The sequence below is a fragment of the Plasmodium cynomolgi genome, chromosome 12 (assembly GCF_000321355.1).
Source record: "Plasmodium cynomolgi strain B DNA, chromosome 12, whole genome shotgun sequence".
Classification (NCBI taxonomy): domain Eukaryota; phylum Apicomplexa; class Aconoidasida; order Haemosporida; family Plasmodiidae; genus Plasmodium; species Plasmodium cynomolgi.
Genome location: NC_020405.1, coordinates 1,429,724 through 1,451,199, shown reverse-complemented (window position 1 = coordinate 1,451,199; position 21,476 = coordinate 1,429,724). Strand labels below are relative to the sequence as shown.

General features: G+C 42.0%; 5 protein-coding genes across 5 annotated transcripts; 2 read left to right on the top strand and 3 right to left on the bottom strand.

Annotated features, from left to right (window-relative positions):
- Positions 1-1,403: 1,403 nt before the first annotated feature.
- PCYB_124360 (diacylglycerol kinase) lies at positions 1,404-3,207 on the bottom strand (the record flags this gene model as incomplete). The annotated part of the gene is made up of 2 exons (XM_004223769.1): positions 1,404-2,819; positions 3,142-3,207. The coding sequence occupies 2 exons, from the start codon at positions 3,205-3,207 to the stop codon at positions 1,404-1,406; spliced, it is 1,482 nt and encodes a 493-aa protein (XP_004223817.1).
- A 1,640-nt stretch (positions 3,208-4,847) lies between these two features.
- Positions 4,848-7,134, bottom strand: PCYB_124350 (hypothetical protein; the record flags this gene model as incomplete). The annotated part of the gene is made up of 6 exons (XM_004223768.1): positions 4,848-5,246; positions 5,383-5,667; positions 6,028-6,225; positions 6,440-6,694; positions 6,828-6,875; positions 6,979-7,134. 6 exons carry the CDS (start codon positions 7,132-7,134, stop codon positions 4,848-4,850), a joined length of 1,341 nt encoding a protein of 446 aa, XP_004223816.1.
- Positions 7,135-9,147: 2,013 nt separating this feature from the next.
- Positions 9,148-15,851, top strand: PCYB_124340 (hypothetical protein; the record flags this gene model as incomplete). Its single annotated transcript, XM_004223767.1, has 3 exons — positions 9,148-11,280; positions 11,521-12,477; positions 12,513-15,851. 3 exons carry the CDS (start codon positions 9,148-9,150, stop codon positions 15,849-15,851), a joined length of 6,429 nt encoding a protein of 2,142 aa, XP_004223815.1.
- A 956-nt stretch (positions 15,852-16,807) lies between these two features.
- On the top strand, positions 16,808-17,187 carry PCYB_124330 (hypothetical protein; the record flags this gene model as incomplete). The annotated part of the gene is made up of 1 exon (XM_004223766.1): positions 16,808-17,187. A coding segment is annotated over one exon (380 nt), but the record flags the coding sequence as incomplete, so codon positions are not given.
- Positions 17,188-18,185: 998 nt separating this feature from the next.
- Positions 18,186-20,933, bottom strand: PCYB_124320 (hypothetical protein; the record flags this gene model as incomplete). The annotated part of the gene is made up of 1 exon (XM_004223765.1): positions 18,186-20,933. A coding segment is annotated over one exon (2,748 nt), but the record flags the coding sequence as incomplete, so codon positions are not given.
- Positions 20,934-21,476: the final 543 nt, after the last annotated feature.

The following is a 21,476-nucleotide window of genomic DNA, read 5'->3' as shown; positions in this document are numbered from 1 at the left end:
AAAGAGGGGGGCAGGTGTGTGTGTGGGGGGGTTACAACTACGCTGTGCTTTAGAGTTGGCAAGCGGATTGAACTATGCTTGTACGGTTAGTTACACATGGACCTTTGTAGGTATGAATATATTGGAAAAATACCAGAGTGGCCATGGCTCCAGTTGTGCCCTCTCAAAAGGGGAGATTCCGCGCGGCTCATTTTTATGTTACTTTCACAGAATCGGTTTACATCATTCCGCTGCGCCGTTCCCAAGGGCGCCTTTCGCGAAGGGAGAAAAATCCGCATCGGGGGAGGTTCCCCTCCTTAAGCATCTACGGAGAGTGGAAGAAGCAGCGGCATACGCGGCAAATGTGGCATACGCGGCAAACGTGGTAAACGTGGCAAACGCGGCAAACTCACCTTCGAAGAAGCGTAGCCTTTTTTCCACGCCGTTTTTTTAGCCCCATTTTTTCACCCCATTTTTTCACCCCATTTTTCCACTCCATATTTTCATGCCGCTTCCCCAATTGGTACACAAACTGGAGGGACATAAAACAGCGAGCAGGTGGCAACACGCACGCATGCACCTAAGCGGACGGCATTGCAATTGCGCCAAATCAAACTGCACAGTGCGCATCGTACCCTGTTTCCAGAAGGGAAATTTTGGGGGGGAGCCACACAAGAGGCCCCATACCTACCATGGGCAATGCTCCCCAATACTGAAGAAACATAAATAAAAAATGAGTGAAAAATTGTAAGGTCAAACAAAAGGGGAAAAGTGTACGTGAAAGAGAGTTCCTCCTGCTGGAGGGAGGGCTTTCTCATTAGGAAGATAGCAGTGTTCTTCTTAAAAGCGAAGGATGGAGACACGCAACGAAACGTTTAAAGAGGAGTGACGTGTCGGAAAACACATGCGAATGGGGGACGTAGTGGGAGGAGCCCCATTCGGTATGCACATGCGGGGTAGTTTTGCCAGGGCACAAATGAAGAAGTCACGGAGGTGAAAAGGGCAAACGCGGAAATGGGTACGCAAGGGGGAAAAAAAAAAAAAAAAAGCAACGTTGTTGGGATAGCTACAGGGGGAAGCACAAATTGGTACGTCTGCGCGCCACGTGTGTATACCTGGGATGTGTTAATATGTATGCGGGGGCGGGTCAAAAGTACGCGTCCCTTTGCGTGTCCATTTGGACGGCTTTCCCTGGCTACCGCCTGGCCATCTGTGCGAAAGCGGAGCGCTGGGAACACGAAAAAAAGGCAAATAGGGAAAAAAAGGCCAAAAAGGGGGAAAAAGGCCAAAAAGGGAAAAAAAGGCCAAAAAGGAAAAAAAAGGCCAAAAAGGAAAAAAAAGGCCAAAAAGTGTAAAAAAAAAGCCAAAAAGGGAAAAAAAGGCAAAATGGCAAAAAAGGGCCGAATCTGACTCTCCCAAACAAATCACACCATATTCTTCAACACGTTGATCTTCTTGTAATGGTCGATGGAGATGCTGTCGGGAAACGACATGAGGTAGTACTCCCCATCCACCTGAAAATAAACATTACACACTTGCTCCTTAAAAAGTATTTTCCACGGGCCAATTCCCTGGTGAACCCTAAAGGCCCTACCCCTGAGGGTGAATTCCAACCCCAAGTCTACCCCTGACTGATAAATGACAAACTCCAGCACACCATCCCCCACCTCCTGTTGAGATTTTTTTAAATCTTTATACACTTTTTTCTGCTCCGAAGGTAAATCCTTTGGTAATTTTAACCCAATTTTATGCGTATAATTCCATATGTCATTTCCAGAGGAGTACGAAGGAATGTTCACGCATATGATGCTCATTGCTTTTTTGAGGAGAGGGGGAGGAGGAGAAGAAGAAGATGTGCTGTCATTATGGCTAGTCGTAAAAATAACATTATCGTAATTTTTGCCAGTAACCATTTTGTCAATAATTAAATTAACAGGAGTATTTTTTTTAAAAATAATTTTTTTAAATCCCTCAATGACGTAAATGAGTTTATTAATAAAGGCACTCTTCTGTCTGTGCCTTTCAAACCCTCTACCTATCCTTGAATCTATCCCTATACTGAAGTAATTGCTCATGCACAATTTCAAAGTTTTCACATTTTGTTCATTTTCTATTAACGTTTCCTTCTTTTTTGTCCTCGAACTGATTTTATTAAAATACCCATCTTCCTTCAACAACACATGTACGTTCCAATAATCATGCTTCTCAATTTTGGACTTGAATGTTTGATCTACTATTTTTTTTAAAATATCAAATAAAAAGGTATAGTTAAAAAAGCCATCCATTTTTTTCCATCCGAACGCTTTGGCAAAATCGTTCCCTGTTCCGAAGGGAATGACTCCTACAGCAATTTTATCATCCTTAATATCATAATGTTCTGCTTCTTTTAGAAACCAGTTTAGCGTTCCATCTCCTCCTGCCACTAGGACATAGGCAAATATATTTTCATCCTCCCCAGCTGTGCCATCACTATTATCACTACCTGCCTTTTGCGAGTTGTTTCCCTTTTTTGTACCACCGGAGTGGTGATCTTCTCCTTTGGTCTTCCCACCACTTCCTGTGCTGTTACTTGGCTTATTTGTTCCCTTCTCACTGGAGTTATGACTCGGATTGCGGTTCTGCGTGCCGCTTTTCCCCTCCACGGAGAGGCTACTTTTGCTAACAGGGCCCCTCGACTTAGGGGTCATGGACTCACTTTTAATTTCAGCCTCCCTCGGGCTGTTCGTCACAGAACTGAGGTGCAGGAACCCGGGCTTTTTCCCATTTTCGCCCTCCAAAATGTTGTAAATGGAGAAATGGCACTTGTGCGGCTTGTGGAATATTATTTCGTTGACTCCAAACTGGGAGGGGCGGGGAGGTGGTGATGTGGTGAAGCGGTGACGTGGTGAAGTGGTGACGCGGGGAGGTGGTGATGTGGTGAAGTGGTGAAGCGGTGACGTGGTGAAGTGGTGACGCGGTGAAGTGGTGACGCGGTGAAGTGGTGACGCGGTGACGTGGTGACGCGGTGAAGTGGTGACGTGGTGAAGCGGTGAAGCGGTGACGTGGTGACGCGGTGACGCGGTGAAGCGGTGACACGAAAATACACATCCGGGGGATACGCGCGGAGGTCCACGTGTACGTACACGCGTTGCCGCAGGTGCGCATCCCGCAGTCGGGTCTTACGTCGGTGAACATAGATGCTCTATTTCCCCCCGCTGTAGGATTGACAAACAGAAAAATATACTTCATCTTTTGGTTTCTCCAACATTAGCCAATAAAATGTTGACAAGTTTTTTTTTTTTTTGGACTAGCTATGTCCAGTGGGGAAGAAAATATTCAAAATGGGGAAGGGCAACAAGGGTGTCAAAGGCGGCAACTCATGGTCTCGTTATCGTTATCGTTAACGCTTTTGCCTTTGCGTTTGCCTTTTCCTTTGCCTTTTTCCTTGCCTTTGGTTTTACGTTCGCGCTCGCCTCTTTTCAGTCCTAAGTATTGGGTTTCACGCGCGCGTTCCTTCCCCTTTCTGTGCCCCCATAACTCGGAGAGTTACCCCCACGGGCATGCAGCTTTCGCACTGGGCCAAAGGAAAACTTAAAAAGGCTTCAAACGTTCGCGGGACGGATGCGCACTGACTTGGTCCCTGCATGTGTAGTCATATTAAAAAAAAAAATACGCCAGAGTGAACAATTTTAATTACTAAATGCTAGCCAGAAAAATTAAAAAAAAAAAAAAAAAAAGCACCTTAGAAAGGGAAGGAGGATAAAGTGCATGTGTAACACGTGTTCGTACAGGGATATAAATAAATTTACGTTAACACCTGCCACATTGATGGGTACCAATTCGCGCATATGGCCTATCCGTTCAGTATACACATGTCAATTGCGAAAACAAACACGCCCGTAAATATGCTGAATGTATACATTTGGGCAATGTATGTGCGTAATTTTGCGATGATATGATAGGCGTTAATTTACACAAAAAGGAAAAAAAAAAAAAAAAAAATTATCCAGTCTTTCGTTTCACTAACTTTTTCTCACACGAAAGGAAAAAAAAACTGAACTGGAACAAATGCGAATAGACAGTGAGTTTTATTTCCCGTTTTACGTGTAAAAAAAAAAAAAATTGCATATTCGTAAATTGTACCAAATTGAAAAAAAATAAAGCAGACGCTTTTTTTTTTTTTTTTTACGCGACATAGCAGAAATGGCAGTCCGTAATTTTAGGGAGGGTAAAATGTAGCACCAAGGTGGAATAAACTGGGAGAACAAACAGGCGAAGTAAAAGTAAAAACAAAAAGAAGGGGAAAAAACTAAACTGAACAAAAAGAAGAGAAAAAAAATAACCTAAACAAAAAGAAGAGCAAAAAACTAAACTGAACAAAAAGAAGAGAAAAAAAAACAACCTGAACAAAAAAAGAAGAGGAAAAAACTAATCTGATCAAAAACAACTGCACGAAAAAAAAACCGAAACGTCTGCGCTAAAACGTAAATGGAAAAACAGAACAGTTGCGCTGGACGGTCGGGAACTGCGTGATGGGGTGCCAACCCACTTGGCCAACCCGCTTGGCCATTCCGTTTGGTCATTCCGTTTGGCCATTCCGTTTAACCACTCCGTTTAACCACTCCGCTTGACCACTCCGCTTGCCCATGTGTAGAGTCCCACCTTTTTCCAGCAGCATCAAATCACGGAAAATAGGAGCGTCGATTTGGGTAACCCTCCACGTGCGGGCACTCGGGGTGTGCAAAATGTATGCTCGCATTTGATTTGATTTGATTTAGCCATTTCAGGGTGTTCATTTGATCGTCTGTCCTTCTTCTGCTTTTCCCCTTTGCCCCTTTGCTCCTTTACCCCTTTACCCCGCCCGGCTTATCAACTAGGAAACTCCCCGACTAGTGATACATCCCGGCGGGGGAAGAATCAAACTTGGACAAATGCTTGTCGACGGAATTGTAAAAAGAGCCATCGCTACTGGATTCAAAAACGGTGTTGATTTTGTCCTTCTGTACATCATCATAGTCTTCATATATGTCTGAGCAGGCATTTGCTACATCTAAAAACGTGTAATTCGTGGGTTCTGTAACGGCTTTCTTCATGTAATTCTTCATTTCGGTGTACCCACTGTACATGTCGTTGTTGTAAATGAAAAATAAACACACGGACAAGAAAAAAAGAAACACGAATAGAAATAAAAATACTACTGTGTCACAGAAAAACCAGAAAATGCATGGAAAGACGGACAACACCATTCCAGACATGACTAGACTTGTGTTCAGTTTCCACAGGGCATTCTGCAAAAAGGTAGGTGAATTTTTCTGTTACTTCTAAATGGGATTAAGTGGTGTGGCGGTATGCATCGTTCGTATGCGTTTTTCTTTTATTATTTTTTCTTTTTTCATTACGTATGCGCAAAGGCGTCCAACTTACCCGAGAGTCCTCTAGGAGGAGAGAATATATCTGAAAGGACACCATGGCGTAGGTAATCAGCCTTATCAGCCACAATGACTTGATGTTGCCATAATTCCTTTGGATAAAATCCTTTGTCTGGTTGATCATTATTTTGTTGTCCTCGGAAAGTAAGACAACTTTCTGCTTCATGATTTCAACTCCTTCAATTTCAAATATCGTATTTAGCAGCCTCGACCGCTGAACTCCGATCACCGTCGCGTGCGTAGACGCGCTTCCGTAAAACGACACGCGCACATCCCCGACCTATAAAAAGGGGAGCAAGGGCGCAAAAAGGGGTGCGAATGTGCATATGCATATATGGGCACAATTCAGGTGTATCCTTCTGCCTTTTTAACGTGTGTATGTGTGGGGGGGAAAGCTACCCCAACGGGCTAAATCTGAGTGAAGCGCTCCCCCCATTTGGGCCATGCCGCTACCCAAATTGGGGATTACCCCCCTTCAGCGGTTCCCCCAGAGGACCCACCAGAGGATCCCCTCTCAAAATTGTTACTTATGCGGAACGCCTCTCCTTCTCTCGCCCTCTCTACAAAATCCCCTTTACACGTGAAGCATTTATTTCTTATCAAAACTGCGCGTCACGAAAACGCCTCAAAAGGGTTATACTTGTGGGTTCAGAGGATCTCCAGTGTACAAATAATTATCATAAACGTTCGTGTTTAAATGGTCGAGGGTAAAAGGAGGTTTTATTTCCGACTCGGTGAACCAGCCGTCATCCACTAAGTCCAACTTTTTTTTCTTTTGAAAATTTATCAGAGCATTCGTAGGAAGTCTGTATCCCCCAGCTTTGGCATAACTAGCATACTGCAGCAGGAGGAAAAAAAAAAAAAAAAAAAGGGTGGGTGGGGCTACAATTGTAAAATGGCTTTTGCCTAAAAGTGAGCACTTATGTGTAGGATTGGACGCACATTCGGGAAGGCCTTCAAGTCACACAAAAATGTATATATGTGTGTACGTGTGTATGTGGTCATGCATATGAGAACACGGACACGCGCCGTTGTCCGTCGACATAGCTCACCTTTCTCCCCACATTTCCGACGGCCGGCATATACTCAGGATTTTTTCTACTTTTATAGAAAAAAAAAAAATTGTAAGGAGTCCTAACTACATGATCCTCAAACCTCCCCCTTGCTAACAACCCCAAGTACCCATACCCCCTCACCCACTGGTACATCTCCACTTTTATTTCGAAGAACACGCCTCGAAATGAGTAGATGTTACTGCTGAATTCCGGTGGTGCATAAAATATTTCCTGGTCTTGTAGCGGGCAGTTCTGTCACACAAAGCGGTTAACACGGATGCAGCCGTTTGGCATAATTATACTTTGTGCTAAATTTTGAGAGTGTGCACGTAAAGCGATTTAAACACAGTCTTTGCTTTGCTTCGCTTTGTTTTTTTTTTTTTACTATATGTATGATTTTTCCATTGTTTTCCTCCAAAGGGATGCAGGAAACCTGCAGTGAAAAGGGGATTTCAATTAAAGATAAAATTTGTGCAGCTATTTTGTTACGATTTGTTATGATTCATTTTCAGTCCATTTCGCACGCGTCTTCCTACCGGTATGGCGTTCTTTATTATGGGTCTTAATTCTTTCGAATACGTGACATATTTGTACTCGTTGACGATGGTAAATATTAGGAGTATTATCGTGAGTGCCGTCGCAGATATAGATAAAATCTTTTTAGGTACGCAATATTCTTCATTGCTAATCATTTTTTTTTTTGTAAAATGAAACAATTGGCAGAATTGGCAAACGGATAGACTTGTTTTTATTTTTAGACAGACATTTGATTAAACAAATGCTAGAGCTAATTTATTCAAATAGACTTAAATTACAATGATGGAATTTTAACGAGCAAATGCTTGACAAAAGGCAAAAAATTTCAAAGGAAAAATTTCAAGGCAGCATTTTTTTAAACACGGGAATAGGGGAAAATATATACCTTCTCGTTACTTCAAACAATCAAACAAAACAATTCAACAAAAAAATAAAAAACGTACCTTTGGTGATAGGTAGACCGAATTGTGCTTATTTCTCCGCACATAATTGCAAATTATGGAACTGTGTAAAAATGGGAGAACGCAAAAGGGTGGAAGCGCGAAAATGTACACATGCGAAATGACAAAGGTGTGGAAGTGTAAAATTGCCAAGCACGCTGCAGCTTAATCCAGGTATTTGCAGATGACTTGGCTGAAAATAAAACTTTACAAATTAAAAAATAAAAAAAAAAAAAAAGGCCTTAATGACAATAGCAAGTACCAACTTAAAATCCTTTTCAACAATAATAAGTAAAAGTCTAACGAGCATCACAAATTACGTTTTTAAATTTCCACCCCAATTTGCCATTTCTACTTTAAATAAAAAAATTGCTGTATATGCACACCTGCTGATTTTAACTTCATCCTTTAAGAATAATAACAGTCCTTTTAAAAGGGGATACGAATAACTCTTAAAGAAAAAGTTGGAACTTATGCACAGTCTTTTATCCTTTATACCTTATTTTCGCACAAAATTTTGCAGCATTTTTTTTTGCCCCCCAAAATTGTCATCAGCTAACATTGGAGGGACAACAACCCCCCGTAGACTATTTTACCATTGTTTAGTTTTACTCTACTTATGAGTGAATTCCCCAAATGTGTGTAAGGGCTTTCCTTTTAACATTCCACACGCTACCTTTTACGGACATAGATAGGACAATACAGGTGTTTCATCAAGGCTGGGAAGCTAACCATGTAGCGCTGTTGTATGCCTGTACAGTTAGCTTTTTTTTTTTTTTAAGCATATAAAAATGATCATGTACGTACATATTTTTTTTTTCAAGGTAGCTGAAAATATTCTATATTAACATTGCAATGTTCATAGTTTTTTTTTTTTTTTTTTTTATTCTCTTCTTATGAAAAAGGTTAACAAACATTTTAAGATATTTTTAAAAGAATATACATCTTGTTTGCGATTCCCTGGTGATGGACTTTGCATTGTCACTGCGTGAAAGTTTCTACAACAGCAGGAGTAACATATTTTTAAGTCCAACTTTGCACTCTTTCTATAAAATAAAAAAAAATGTGTACACAAAAATTTTCTGAACGGCAAGGTAGATAGCCAAACTATTTTCTTTCTAAAAAAAAAAAAAAAAATGTAGAAAAAAAAAAAAATAAAATAAATAGTTGTAAATTTTTCAAAATTGGCACTCCGTACCGCTATTTTAAAACGAGAAAAAAGTAGCACACTTGTTCGAGTGCACATTTGTAAATGATTAATGAATGCTCATAAACTTATTTTACCTGTTTAATTGTTGTTGTAAGGGCAGGAGTATGCAGATTGATCTTTGTCGTTTTGTTCCGATTTGCATATTTATCCCGCCTTTCGCGTTTACCCCCAATTGTGCCCTTTTGTTCCCCCCTTAAATGTGAAGTGTACATTCCTCACCGCTAACAACACTGCACACCGAAAAATACATCAAATTTGTGACACGTTCACGGATGAGGACAAAAATTCAATGTTGGACAGCGTTACGTGTATATTCAACTGTATAACTCGCATGAGAATCTTCCCCGCCCCTCATAAATGTTTCAGTTTTAAGATAAATACATAAACTATTTGTTCTCCTCCCAATGGGCTTCTAAATCATGAGGACACAAAGTGAGACGATCAAATCATCAACCCCTCTTAGGAGAATCCCCAAGAATAGAGGAACCGTTGTGCGAAATGCCAGCGAAATAAACCCAATGTCGGAACAGGAGCTAAAAAATGTCATACATGTGTACTCGGAAGCGAATAAAGCTTATTACCTAAATTGTGTAAAGAATGAAAGAAACCCCAAGAAGAAGAAAAAAAAAAATGCTTCCAAAAAGACGAAAAGTGAAGAATTTGATACACTTATCCTCAACCCCCTGAACTACCGAAATGAAAAATTTGAAGAAAATGGGGCTCTTCTACATTTGCCAGGATCCAATATTACTCCGAATTATATGTCCCCAACCCCAAGTGCAGACTATGTAGTGTCATCCATGGCATATGGGACACTTCACAAATCGAATCCGTTATCATGGGGATGCGATTACAAGAAGCATTACGAACTTCCAACTATTTGTTCAATTGTAAAATCTAAGCATCCCATTTATTCAAGACCTCAAAATGCGAAAACGGGACGAAAGGACAGCAACATTAGTCTTAAAAATAAAAGTAAGAAGAAAAATAGCATCAAGCAGTTTGGAGAAGGTTGCCCAAATGATAAGTCCTTCACTGTTAAAAAGGTACCCACGTTTGGAAACGGCAAAGAAGACGAAATCGAAAACTTCCATCACGATAAGCATAAAAGTAGCGAACATGGATTTGACAAAAACACCGTCGTAGATACTACTATGAAGGATAGCAGCTGTTCCGACAAATTGAAAGATATTTCAGATGGCACTTGTAATTATCACGGTTTTTCTAACGACTCGGATGGAAGTAGCGTAAACAATTCTAACTTAGGAGGATTAAAAAATGTGCTGGAAGCTGGCGAAGATAACTCTAATTTTACCCTCAAAAGGCAGGACTACAACGAGGAGAGTAAAAACGATACACCCATTATTCAGAACAAGAAGAGAAGCAAGAGTCAACATAACGATTTAAATTTTGTAAACCCTAGAAGAATAAACGGGATGGAAAATATGCCCTCAGGTAATTCTGTAGACATAATTTTATCAAACTCAACCATAATGGAAATGAGAACTTCAGACACGGAGTCAAAGGGTGCTTACTGCTCGAGTGGAGAACGCAGTGGAGATTCTTCTGACTGTTCGAACGATTCACCCATTAGTACAAATAAGAATGTCAAATCAGATTACAACGATTCGCACGACTATTCAACCCCACATATGGGAATGAGGCAGGCAGACAACTACAAGGACAGGGGAAAACACAAACACAAGCTGGCAGGCCATTCAGGCACTAAAGGGCTCAAACCTAGTGGCAAATCAACTAAGGATAGCGAATTATTGGCATGTAAAGAAAGCTATTATGACCCTTATTCGAAAGTGGCAGAAAGGAACACAAAACAGGGAAAGGTGTTAATCAAATGTAAGGTACCTCACCCCCGGGAAAAACAAAACCGGAACGATTGCGCAGATTTGATGTGGGAAAACAAGAACAAGAAAAAATCGAAGCAAAGTGGGAAACATAAAAATAACGACTCTTCAAAGAATGGTTTGGAGCAAGAACCAAATTTCTTTGATGAAAATTGCTGCAGTAGGGGAAAAAAAAAAGGAAAGACAAGGGGATTGAAACATGGCAAACATGTGAGGAAGTACAACCTACAGAGTAGTAGCCATGTAAAGAACAAAAGGTCTCTAAGCATGAGAACGATCCACGCGTTAGGATGTCAAAATGGTGCATGTACAGGTACCCACAACCTTGTTGCATCTAAGCCAACTATTAAACAGCCCTCGAACGTAGAACGATGCAGTTGCGTCGATGTGAAGAACACACCTAATGAGAAATTTTGTGCAAGAAACGAGACTGCCAATCTGGTGTCTAGAAGCACTCCCAAGGAGGAAACTCTAACAAATTGCGAAAAGGAAGCATATGCTGCGGGAGGACCAATTTACGAATATGCCTTTCGAGCTGATACAATGCCAAGGACACCACTAGTCACTTATAACATGTGCGAGAATGTACCACAGGGAGGAATGAAAAATCTGTCTCAAAATGTTTTTGCTGAAGTCCGACCCGAGTTAGCTAATGTTAATTTGTGCGTACCGGAATATACCGCAAGGAGGTATCAGTCGGCATCCGTTTTGCCAAACTTTTCAGCCCATTCAGTTCCAGAAGGGAATACGCCAATACCGCAGAGTCATTTCCCTCGCGCGCATCCGCAGGTGATTCACGTGCCCTTAGAGCTGTCTCAAGGGAGATTGCACATGCAGGGGGTAGCATCACAGGTGCAAGGGGTAGCAGCTCAGATGCATGGATCAGCGGCTCAGGCGCATGTATCAACAGCTCAGACACAGGTGCCAATTTTGCAAACGCGTGTGCCCATTACGGCGACGCTAGCACCCTACGGACAAGCCGAATTTGCAGTGAAACGTGACGCCCTTCCGCAGGCACACTCTCCACAGAGTCAGGCGCAGAGCAAAATGGCACAGCTGCAACAATTGCCATTTATAGAAAAGCCGATTGTTCTTGAACAAATTCCGCTGGGGAGTGTAATTTCAAGTGGAGAGCTCAGAGCCGCTAATAAGGTTTGCAGTCTTACGGAGTTAACGAATCAGTTAGTATCGGTTAAGGGGGAAAACAGCGGAGAGTACACTACTGTTAATGGCCTTTCCAAACCGTTTGATCAGAACTTCAATAGGTCCCACATCATAGTAGAAAACAACTCGGGCGATTTGTCAAAAAAACGGTGCGCCGAAAGCGTTTTGACAAATACGCTAATAAAGGGAAGTGGCAATATGGACGGTAGATACACGATTAATAGCAATTCAAAGAAATGCATAGATCAATTTAAAGGCTCTGATGCGAAGGTGACAATTTCAAAGGGAGAAAATGGAATGCCTTCATGGGTAAAAACATATGTAGACACAAAAACTACAAGCTTGAAGGGTGAAGCGGCAAATGTGGGGTACCTAAATGTATACACAAATAAGATAAATGAAAATAAAAACACTAATGTTAGCAGCTCGATGGGAATTCTTCAGCGTCTTTCAAATATAGAGACTTCCACCAATGATGTGTACCAGCAACCTCATACTCCTCAATATGTGACAAATAAAAAAAGTATGAATCAGCAGGATATGTCTCAGTTAATTAAGACTTCAAATGAAAAATTGATAAGTTTGCAAAAGAAAGAATTGTTAGACATTTTACAGGAAAAGGGAGATGACGGTAACGGAGTGAGGAAGGACATCCACACAGTGGACAGTAGTCACCACCACACCAATGGAGACATAAATATTCAATCCATAAATCAGGTCGGTGGAGAAAAATATCAGAACTTGTTAGGCAGTACAGTCCAGTATTTCTCCTACGCGAATCTCGCAGAAGCTCCGCCAAACTCTGCAGGTGAAACAAAAGGGGTAATTTTTTCCTCTACGCCCCAAGAAATAAGCAGCCTGAACCAGCGGGCGCAAAATACTCCCCAGCTACTGGGCCATTTAAACTGATTGATCCCTCCCCCACGGAAAGGCAAAGCATGCAAAGTGTTAAGCGCGTTAGCAATGTTGAACGTGTTGAAAATGCTGAGCTTGTTAGCAATGTTGACCGTGTTAGCAATGTTGAACGTGTTGAAAATGCTAAACATGTTGAAAATGCTAAACGTGTTGAAAATAATATGGGGGAGGGGAACGGCAGAAAATTTGAAGGTACAAAATCGAAGGGTAATTTACTCCTTAAAGAAGCTGTAAAAGGAGATTTGCACAACTCGAACGACACGAGCTTGTCTAGAGGTAGTTCCACGAATGATCCTTTGAACATTGGCTTCATGAAGAAGAACTTGAATCTGCTTTTCTGTGCAGACGAGGAAAGGAATTCACTGGATAATGTTGAAAGCAGGGATGGCAATACACCCACTAGCAGTGAACAGGAAAATGGTCCGCAAAGTGGTCACAATAATGAATCAAGCGCGCAGTGCACAGACTCAAATGGCAACGCGATCAGCGCGGACAATATTGAGGAGGACGATGGAAACTTCGTTCATGTAGGAATCGGTGCGAGGCTCAGTGAGGATGACCATGTCAGTGATCAGTGTGCGAGTGATGGTGTTGTTCGAAAAACGGGGTTGTCCTGCGGCATCAGGGGGGTGAGCAGCAACAAGGCCATCGACCAGATCAGCAACAATGTCAGCGATAAAACTTGCGATAAAGCCTGCGATAAAACCTGCGATAAAGCCTGCGATAAAGCCTGCGATGAGGCCATAGACTTGACCAACCGCAGCGACGATGTCCTCGACAATGGACTCATCGCCGACAGAAGCCTCGGCGGCAATACCTGCAACGGTGATGACATGGTACGAGTTAATTCTGCAAATAGTGAAAGTGACAACCTTGAAATTGAACGGGGAGAAGGCACGGATGGAATCACGGACGAAAGCATTCTTCAGGATGATGCATCGAGGAAAACTCACACCCTTGATGGAGTCAAAGGTAGCGGACTGCAGGACTTGGAAGGGAGAAATACAAGAAACGTTATTAAGGTTATGTTCACGGAACGAGTGGAGAAGTGTAGTCTTGGAAAAAGCATAAAAAAGGGGGAATCACCAGAGCTGGAAAAGGAGAAATTTTCTGTTAATCACAATTTTGATGAGGCGAAAAAGCAGAATGGGGTCGTAAAATGGGTAAAATTCAACCATGGCTTTGAGAAATCTCCAAGTTTTAACGAAAAAATGGAGGAGCTGAAATTTCTAAAAGAAATATATGAGAGGGAAAAGGTGGACAAAGGAAAAGGAAGCGATGCAGAGATGAACCAAAATTTCAAAGTTACCACCATTTCGGGGACTCAAAAATTGTCAGTGGGGAGGAATACTAATCTAAATTATCACTACAGAAAGCACACTAATTTTAACAGAGAAGACAAAGTGAAGACTTTTACCAGTGCATTATCTCATTTGATGAAAGACAACTTGGAGGAGAGGCAAAAGGGGGATGATAATCCGTTCCGAACATTGGCCCCACCAGGTCAGACATTCTATGAACCCATTTCTGCAATTCCGGGTAGCTTCTTAGCGGAACAAAAGGTAAATAAAATAAACATAACGTACAGCCATCATCAGGATGAGCACAACGCGGAAGGTCCTATGGAAGATCGTACCATCACGAAGGGGGACTGTGGCGAAGGAGACGTCACCACCTCGAAGTGTGCAAGCGACAAAGGGAAGGCCAGCCAATATATGTCTTGTACACAGAATGACGTTGCTAACTCGGACTATTCCTTTAATGGGAAGATTAATCTTTCACAGGGAGGTGCAAATGGTGAAGTGTTTAATATGCCTCGGCACTGCGTCGAAAAGGTGACTTTTGCAGATGTGAATCCACTTTTTGAAGACTCCAAAGTGACACATGTGGAACCACCTCAATGCAGTCGAAACGGCATTTTTGTACAAAACAAACTGATGTTACATAAGGATAGATGCGAGAGATTTAATCCCGGTTTGATCCACTATGGTGGTCGCAAAGAAACGCACAGCGTATGGTCAGGTAGGAACTTATCGAAGGGGAAAAATAAGTCTAACAAGGAATTACACCTGAAGGGGTCGATTAAAGGGAGCATATGTGAGAATGATGGGAGAAGGGCTAGCAGAAGAAACACCCCTGAGAAGAGGGACAAATATTCGATCCATGTGTCCGATTATTTTTCAAATCGGAATGATGACTATGCGAGCTACATGATGAGTAAAGAAGGTGCGCAGAACCGTTTGGTTAGTGACCTCTCCGTTGTACCCCCCTGTAACGACGCGAAGTGCAACGATCATAATTATACTAGCAGACGAAGTAATGACACCAAGATGTTAAGGCACATGGGGAACCAAATCGTGAGGCTGGAAGAGGCACCACCCGGGAATAAACACATCAAAGAAGATATTTTCCCAATCGAGGCAAAATTAGGGAAACCTCCACAGTTAGGAGAGTTAAATAACGATGTGGATTTCACATGTAATGATCAAAGTAGCTTGAATAGGGAAAACACCGAAGGAGAGAATAGTATAGGAGGGGAAACACTTAGTTGTGGTGCTACTGACCAAAATTGCAATAGCACCCTTTTTTGTTGCCCCGTGAAGGAAGATGTCACCAGCACTCCTCCCAGGATCTCTAGAACCACCACTCTGATGAATAAATTATTTAGAAAAGCAAAGAAGAGTCCAGATCATGTAGACAAAAGGGAAAACGATTTTAAATGTGTTGATAAGGTACCAAAAGTCAGTTTGGAGGAAACGAAAAGGGACTCGTTATTGGGTAAATGTTCCGTTAGTTTTAAAGAAGACAAATCTGACTTATTTGAGCTACCCACCAGGGAAAAAGGAGGAAGAACATTCTCGTATGTGTCAAATGGAACGAATGGGTCGAGAAGGCTGTGCACCAATTGTCCGACCATTCCGTGTGAGCCGTTCAAGGGGGGGAGAAGAGCTGCTACACAATTGTATAAGGCACCGATTAGCTTACCTGCACACACTGATAGAGGAACCCACGCTGATAGAGGAACCTACGCTGATAGAGGAACCCACGATGATAGAGGAACCTACGCTGATAGGGGAACCTACGTTGATAGAGGAACCTACGCTGATAGAGGAACCTACGCTGATAGAGGAACATACGCCGATTGGAGAACAACCACTAGAAGGAACATCACTACGATGAATAACGCACCTCCTACCGCTATGCCTTACCCTAAGTGTGAGCTTATATGCAAAATTCCGAGGAGAGCCTTCACGACTTATTTTCAAGGTAGAGATTGTTAACGGGGGATGCGCTTTGGGGAAGAAATAACTCGTAAGAGGAGTCTACTTCAGAGGAGAAGAGGAAAAAAAAAAAAAAAAAAAGGGGGAACACGAGGTGTATGTACACTGGGGAAAAATGCAAAGTTGGGGTGAAGAAAAGGCGCACTCCGTTTTCATCAAATGGGTATCAAAAAAAGGGCGGGGAGACACACACATGTGCATATCAGCGCGTGTTTTGTTTGTTTGTTTGTTTGGTTGTTTGTTTGGTTGTTTGCTTGCTTGTTTGTTTGTTTGCTTGCTTGCTTCTTTACTGACTTATTTATCATTTTTTTTTTTTTTTTTTTCAAGCTCGTAAAATGGTAAGTAAAAACCATGTGCACATTTAACGGGGCTACTGCTAAATTGAGCAGAATAAGCGGCAGCACACATTTTGCACACACGTGAGCGTCGTCATTGGGACAGAAAAGGCGAATCACGTCGCAGCGTAGCGCCACGGAGAAGCCTGCACAGATTGACAGAGGGTGCACATTAAAGGCAGTCAGTCAGACCAACACCATAAACCGCAATCGGAACATCTGCAAAATTTCTAAGCTTCGTTCGGGACGTGAAACGCTATTTTGGCTGTTCTCCCTATTTGAGCTCCACCCCGTCAGGATAGGAAGCAACGGTAACGTAACGTAACGAAGCGAAACGAAAAGAAACCAATTAAATTGCACAAAATGGTACATCTCAGTTGTGATGACAAGCTATATAACAAAACGGTGTTGTATTCCCCAGTTGGTGATTCAGCTTTGGACAGTGTGTATAGAATACCTTTGAATTATTTTGATCCCGCGTGGGGGGGTCCGAATGGAAATCTGCTTCATACACTTCACGAGGAGAGAGTGAATAGTGCAGTTCTTCCTACAGATCGGAAAAAGAAAAAAAAAAAAAAAAAAAAGACGAAAATTCGGATGTGCTACAATTGTAAGGCACCCATGACCGGTGAAAGAAAAAGTACCGCCGACGACAATGGCAGCTACGTGAATGAAAAATATGTTAGTGAGTCCAAAAAGGGAGACTACAAACGTGCAAGGATAAACATTACGACAGATGAACACTCTAGAGAAAGTGATTACACAGATGATACTGAGCACACTGTTCCTACTTTGGACAAATGGAAGAAACCTCGAAAGAAATTTATGGGGAAGTATTTTTTTTCCGAGATAGCTAATAGTTTGTTGCATCCTTGGACTGGGTGTCCCTCTACTGCACCTCAGTCGGGTGTAGTGAACCCTCGCCTTGACTGTTTGCATTATCGAATAGCGGCGAAGAGAAATGGGCGAGAAGACTGCATCAAGCCGGAAATCATCGTCCGGTTTTAGCCAACAGGTATGCAGCATTAGAAGCTGTTGAGGCCGGGTTGCTCAGACTAGCATCGACTAGTATGGACCAGCAGCGACTCTTCATTTGAGGCAGATCCTGGGCGCTATCAAGTCAATCGCTCCTCTGGAGGGATGCCATGTTTCATCTCCTGCGCGCACAAGTTCGCTTCCGCGCCGTCCTTTACCCTAAGCGACGCGTTTGTTTTGTCCACCTGTGTATGTTCATACTGCGCGTTTCGATTCGTCTCGCCCTCTCGCCCCTTCGCCCTCTCTCTCTTTTTTTTTTTCCCAGCAGTTGTTATTAATATGGAATACTGCCCTGCCCTCGCTTGGCAAAAGCGGCTTAATTGTTTTTAGCGCGCGGATCCTTTTTGTTCAGTTGTCTCTGCGTCTGCCCAGCCTATTACATTGTATGGCCTGCTTCGCGGTTTTTGCGCCCCGAATTGTCAACCTGTAGAGACAATCACCTAGATGCATTTGTCTACACGAGAGCGTGTTAATGCGGTGGGCCCCTAAAATTGTAAAAGTACGACCATGCCACGAGTGGCCCGAGGCGAAGTGTCTCCTCTTTTGAGTTCCCAGATAAGCGGCCGTGTAACCGTAAAGGGAAACTTCCTCCGGTGTGAAGAAACACCACGAGGGGATATCATTTTAACGAAATTTTCCATGTGGGTAAAGTAACTACCAGTTGGGGCATATCAACCAGTGGTGAGGACAAAAAAAAAAAAAAAAAATTTGTATCTGTGTGTGTTAAGTAGATTCATAGAGGAATGGTGGTGGTGGGGATTTTTCCCCGTGCGTATATTCATGTGCACAAAAAGGGGTTTTAAAAAATTTACATAAAAAAAAAAGTAGGGTGGATGTGGGTGGATGTGAGTGGAGCCAATAAATGTACATGTATGAACAACCCGATTGTGCAGAGCAGGGGAAAAAAAATGCTCCTTCCAATTAGTGCTGTCAAAATTGTGGGTAGTGGCTATCTCAAAATGGGTTACAGTTCACAATGCAATTCTTCCTCTCCCCCCTGTGTACCTCCTATCATTTTAATGAAAATTTGTTGAACGTCCTTATATAGATTTTTATAAAAATCATTTAATTGAACATGGGTGTCATTTTTAATCACATCTGAGCAGTTGCGGAATAGTTGTGTGAATTTCTTTTTATCCGTCACTGCTTCTTCTACGTTGAATGGTTCCTTCTCATTGGTGGTGATTTTAATTTTCTTTAATTTAGAGGAGTTAAGAAGGGCCTTCAAGTCATTTAGTGTGTCTATCAGGAGGTAATGCGTCTTTATGTACTTCATCATATCGGGGTTGTAAATATGTAATTTTAATTTAGTTCCTTTTTGATATAAATCTTTCAGTTCTTCTGAGGAGTTATTCTTAAACCGCTTCATCTTTACGCTATTTTTTATATTTTCGATGAATGCTTTTCTCTCTCTCATCATTTTGGAGATTTCCAATTTCATATTTTTTGTGTCATTTAGCTGGATGTACGTGTTTACCCTTTTGACGACGTTTATGAGATCCTGCAGATTTTCAATTGGAGGGTCTATTTTGTGTTGAACGTAGAATTTCCCCCTGTTATCATGACCATCCGTTTGGTCTTCATCGCAGCTTGGGATGGGTTCCTCCTCTTCTGGAGGGTTTCCCTCATCATTGGTGAGACGGAGTGTTACTTTTTCACCCCCCTTGGGGTTATATACACCATTTTGTGTCTTATCTAGGAGAGCACAATTCTTTTTAAAAACGGTCCTAGTGGTGTTTCCAATTTTACCTCCAAGGGAGTAGAAGGTGTTTTCCCTAAGTTGTAGTTCTGCATCCATTTTGATTTTAAAAATGTCTATTTTGTTCTTCATATTGTAGGTGTTCTTCACATCATCGATGGTTTTTTTTGCGTTCGTGGAAAGGGAAAGGAAACTATCGAAGAAGGCTTCGAACTCTTTGCTCGTGGGGTCATCCGCCTTGCACTTTTTTTCTTCCCGGGGGGTGTTCGTGGGGATATCCAGCAGCTTGGCGAAAGGGTACTTCTCAAATTTGTCCAGTTTGTCCAGTTTGTCCAGTTTGTCCGGTTTGTCCGGTTTGTCCAGTCTGTCCAGCTTGCCCAGCTTGCCCAGTTTGACCCCGTTTTCCGGCGCACCAAAGCTGAGGCAACGCGTTTCCCTGCCCACCGCCTGAAGCATCTGTGCGAAGGCGCTCCTTCCAACTCTGTCACTTCCTGGGTGAAGAAGTTTTGACTCCACATAAGCTGACGTCTCTTTGGATAAATTCAAAACGGAGGACAGTGCTTGAAAAAAGTGCTCTTTTCTCATGGATGGTTCCAGAAGGGTGGTCTCTCCCATATTATTCGTGCACAGGAGGTCATCATAATTGCTCTCACTGATGGAGCTAACCAAATTGTAAGTCCCCTTGGTACGCTTCTTACCTTTTCCATCACATATGTGAGAGTTCTCCCTCACAGATAAGGTGCTGGGGATGCTCCCATGGGTGTCACCGCTACACACATTTGTGAGGTGCCTAAAAATCTCGTCATAATTATCTCCATATCGAAATAGTAGATCATTTTTTAGCGAAAAGATGTTGTCCATATGTTTAGCCTGGCTAGCCAATGTAAGATTTTCCAAATTTATTTTACCAAAGTCAAAAAATTTTTTCATTTCTCTTTCTACGTCCTCGTTGGTTGTATCCTCCTCTAGGGAAACATCATCGGAGAAGTTAAATAAAACGTTAACTAGTATATTTGGATGAATATATGTATATTTTTTTGAGGGTGTTTTACTTATGTTGTTTTCCCTTTGTGGAAGACAAACAGGTGGGCAGTCTTTGCTAAACCGCTTCTGGTCAGGGTGACTAAGTATATTCACCTCCACCTGAAGGACATATGAATCGGTGGTAGCCAACTCAACGTGCTTAAAAAAAACATTTTTCTTCCTTCTCCTCTTTCGTATAATTTCTCTTCCCCAGTTTTTCGTAATAAAATTCAAATTGGCAGATTTCTCATGGGTAATTTTTTTTTGCTTTACTTTTACAATTTTGACGACCATATTTTTGAATAAATGGGGATTCTTCAGGTCCACGTAAATGGAACCCCATGTGCTGTCGCTCCTACTATTGATGCGGATTTTTTTTATTAATTTAAATCGTTTTGCTTTCTTCAGGCAGTTGTAACTGTTGAGGTGGTGGGTGTCTATCCCAAGTTGTGTTTGGCTGTTTTTTTTTTCTGCAATCGGGGGAGATTCACTACAATTTTCAGCCACTGTGGGGATATCATTTTTTGGATCAAGCCCTCCTGAGGTATTCTCCCTGTTACAGTCATTCTTTACGCCCAGGTCGATATGTTCACCGTTTTGGTTGAAGCTATACCTTTTGCAGAGGGACGAAACTTCGTTTACCCGTATGTTTGTCTTTTTTCTCTTCGTGTGTTCTTCAGAGGAGGTGTCCTTGTCGCTATACGGGGAAGCAATGGCTATCTCAAAATGGAGGTCCTTTCCGATTAGCCTCTCCACCTTTTTTGACACGACGAGAAAGAGGTAGGTGCATTCGTCCTTCCCCTCCTCGTCATCATTATCACATGGAGGAATGCAAATTTTGTGAATAAAATTTTCCATCGAAATTTTGTAAAAAAGGTTTTTCATTCCGTCGTGGGGGTCCTCTTCTCCGACATGGTCATCCTCATCCTCATCGTCCTCCTTGTGTTCGTCTTTGTGCACGTCTTTGTGCTCGTCTTTGTGTTCGTCTTCCTGTTCTGTGTTGTTCTCACTTTTTTCCGATTTTTTTTTTTTTTTCTTCCCTTTGCTGCATTTTGCACATCAGCGCTTCCCTTCCATTTTGGTACGTTACAAATGTATAGGTCTAAATATGGAATAACTTTTAACTCGTTCACTTTGTGAATTACATAAAAAAACGGTTCACGTAATTTCCTCACTTGAGGGATCGTCACTGTATATTTTAGCAGCACCTTGATCGGGCATTCCTCCACTATTGTCACTTTCTTTTTTAAAAACGCCATTTTCATTTTTAATTTTTTTTCAAGATATTCTTCTACACTCATAAAGGAGCAACTAATCAGTTTTTCTTCACTTGGAGAATGCAGCGAATTGTTTCCATGTTTTGTGTCATCCGATTTTTTTTCCTTTTTTGAGTTTCCCCCTTGTTTTGTTTTTTTCTTCTTCCCCTCGAGCCATTCAACGGAGAAGTCCCCCCTCCTGTACCGCTTTACATACACAAGGAAAAAATGTTCCATGTTCCCCCTTAGGTGTATATTCCTTTTTCGAATTTCTTCA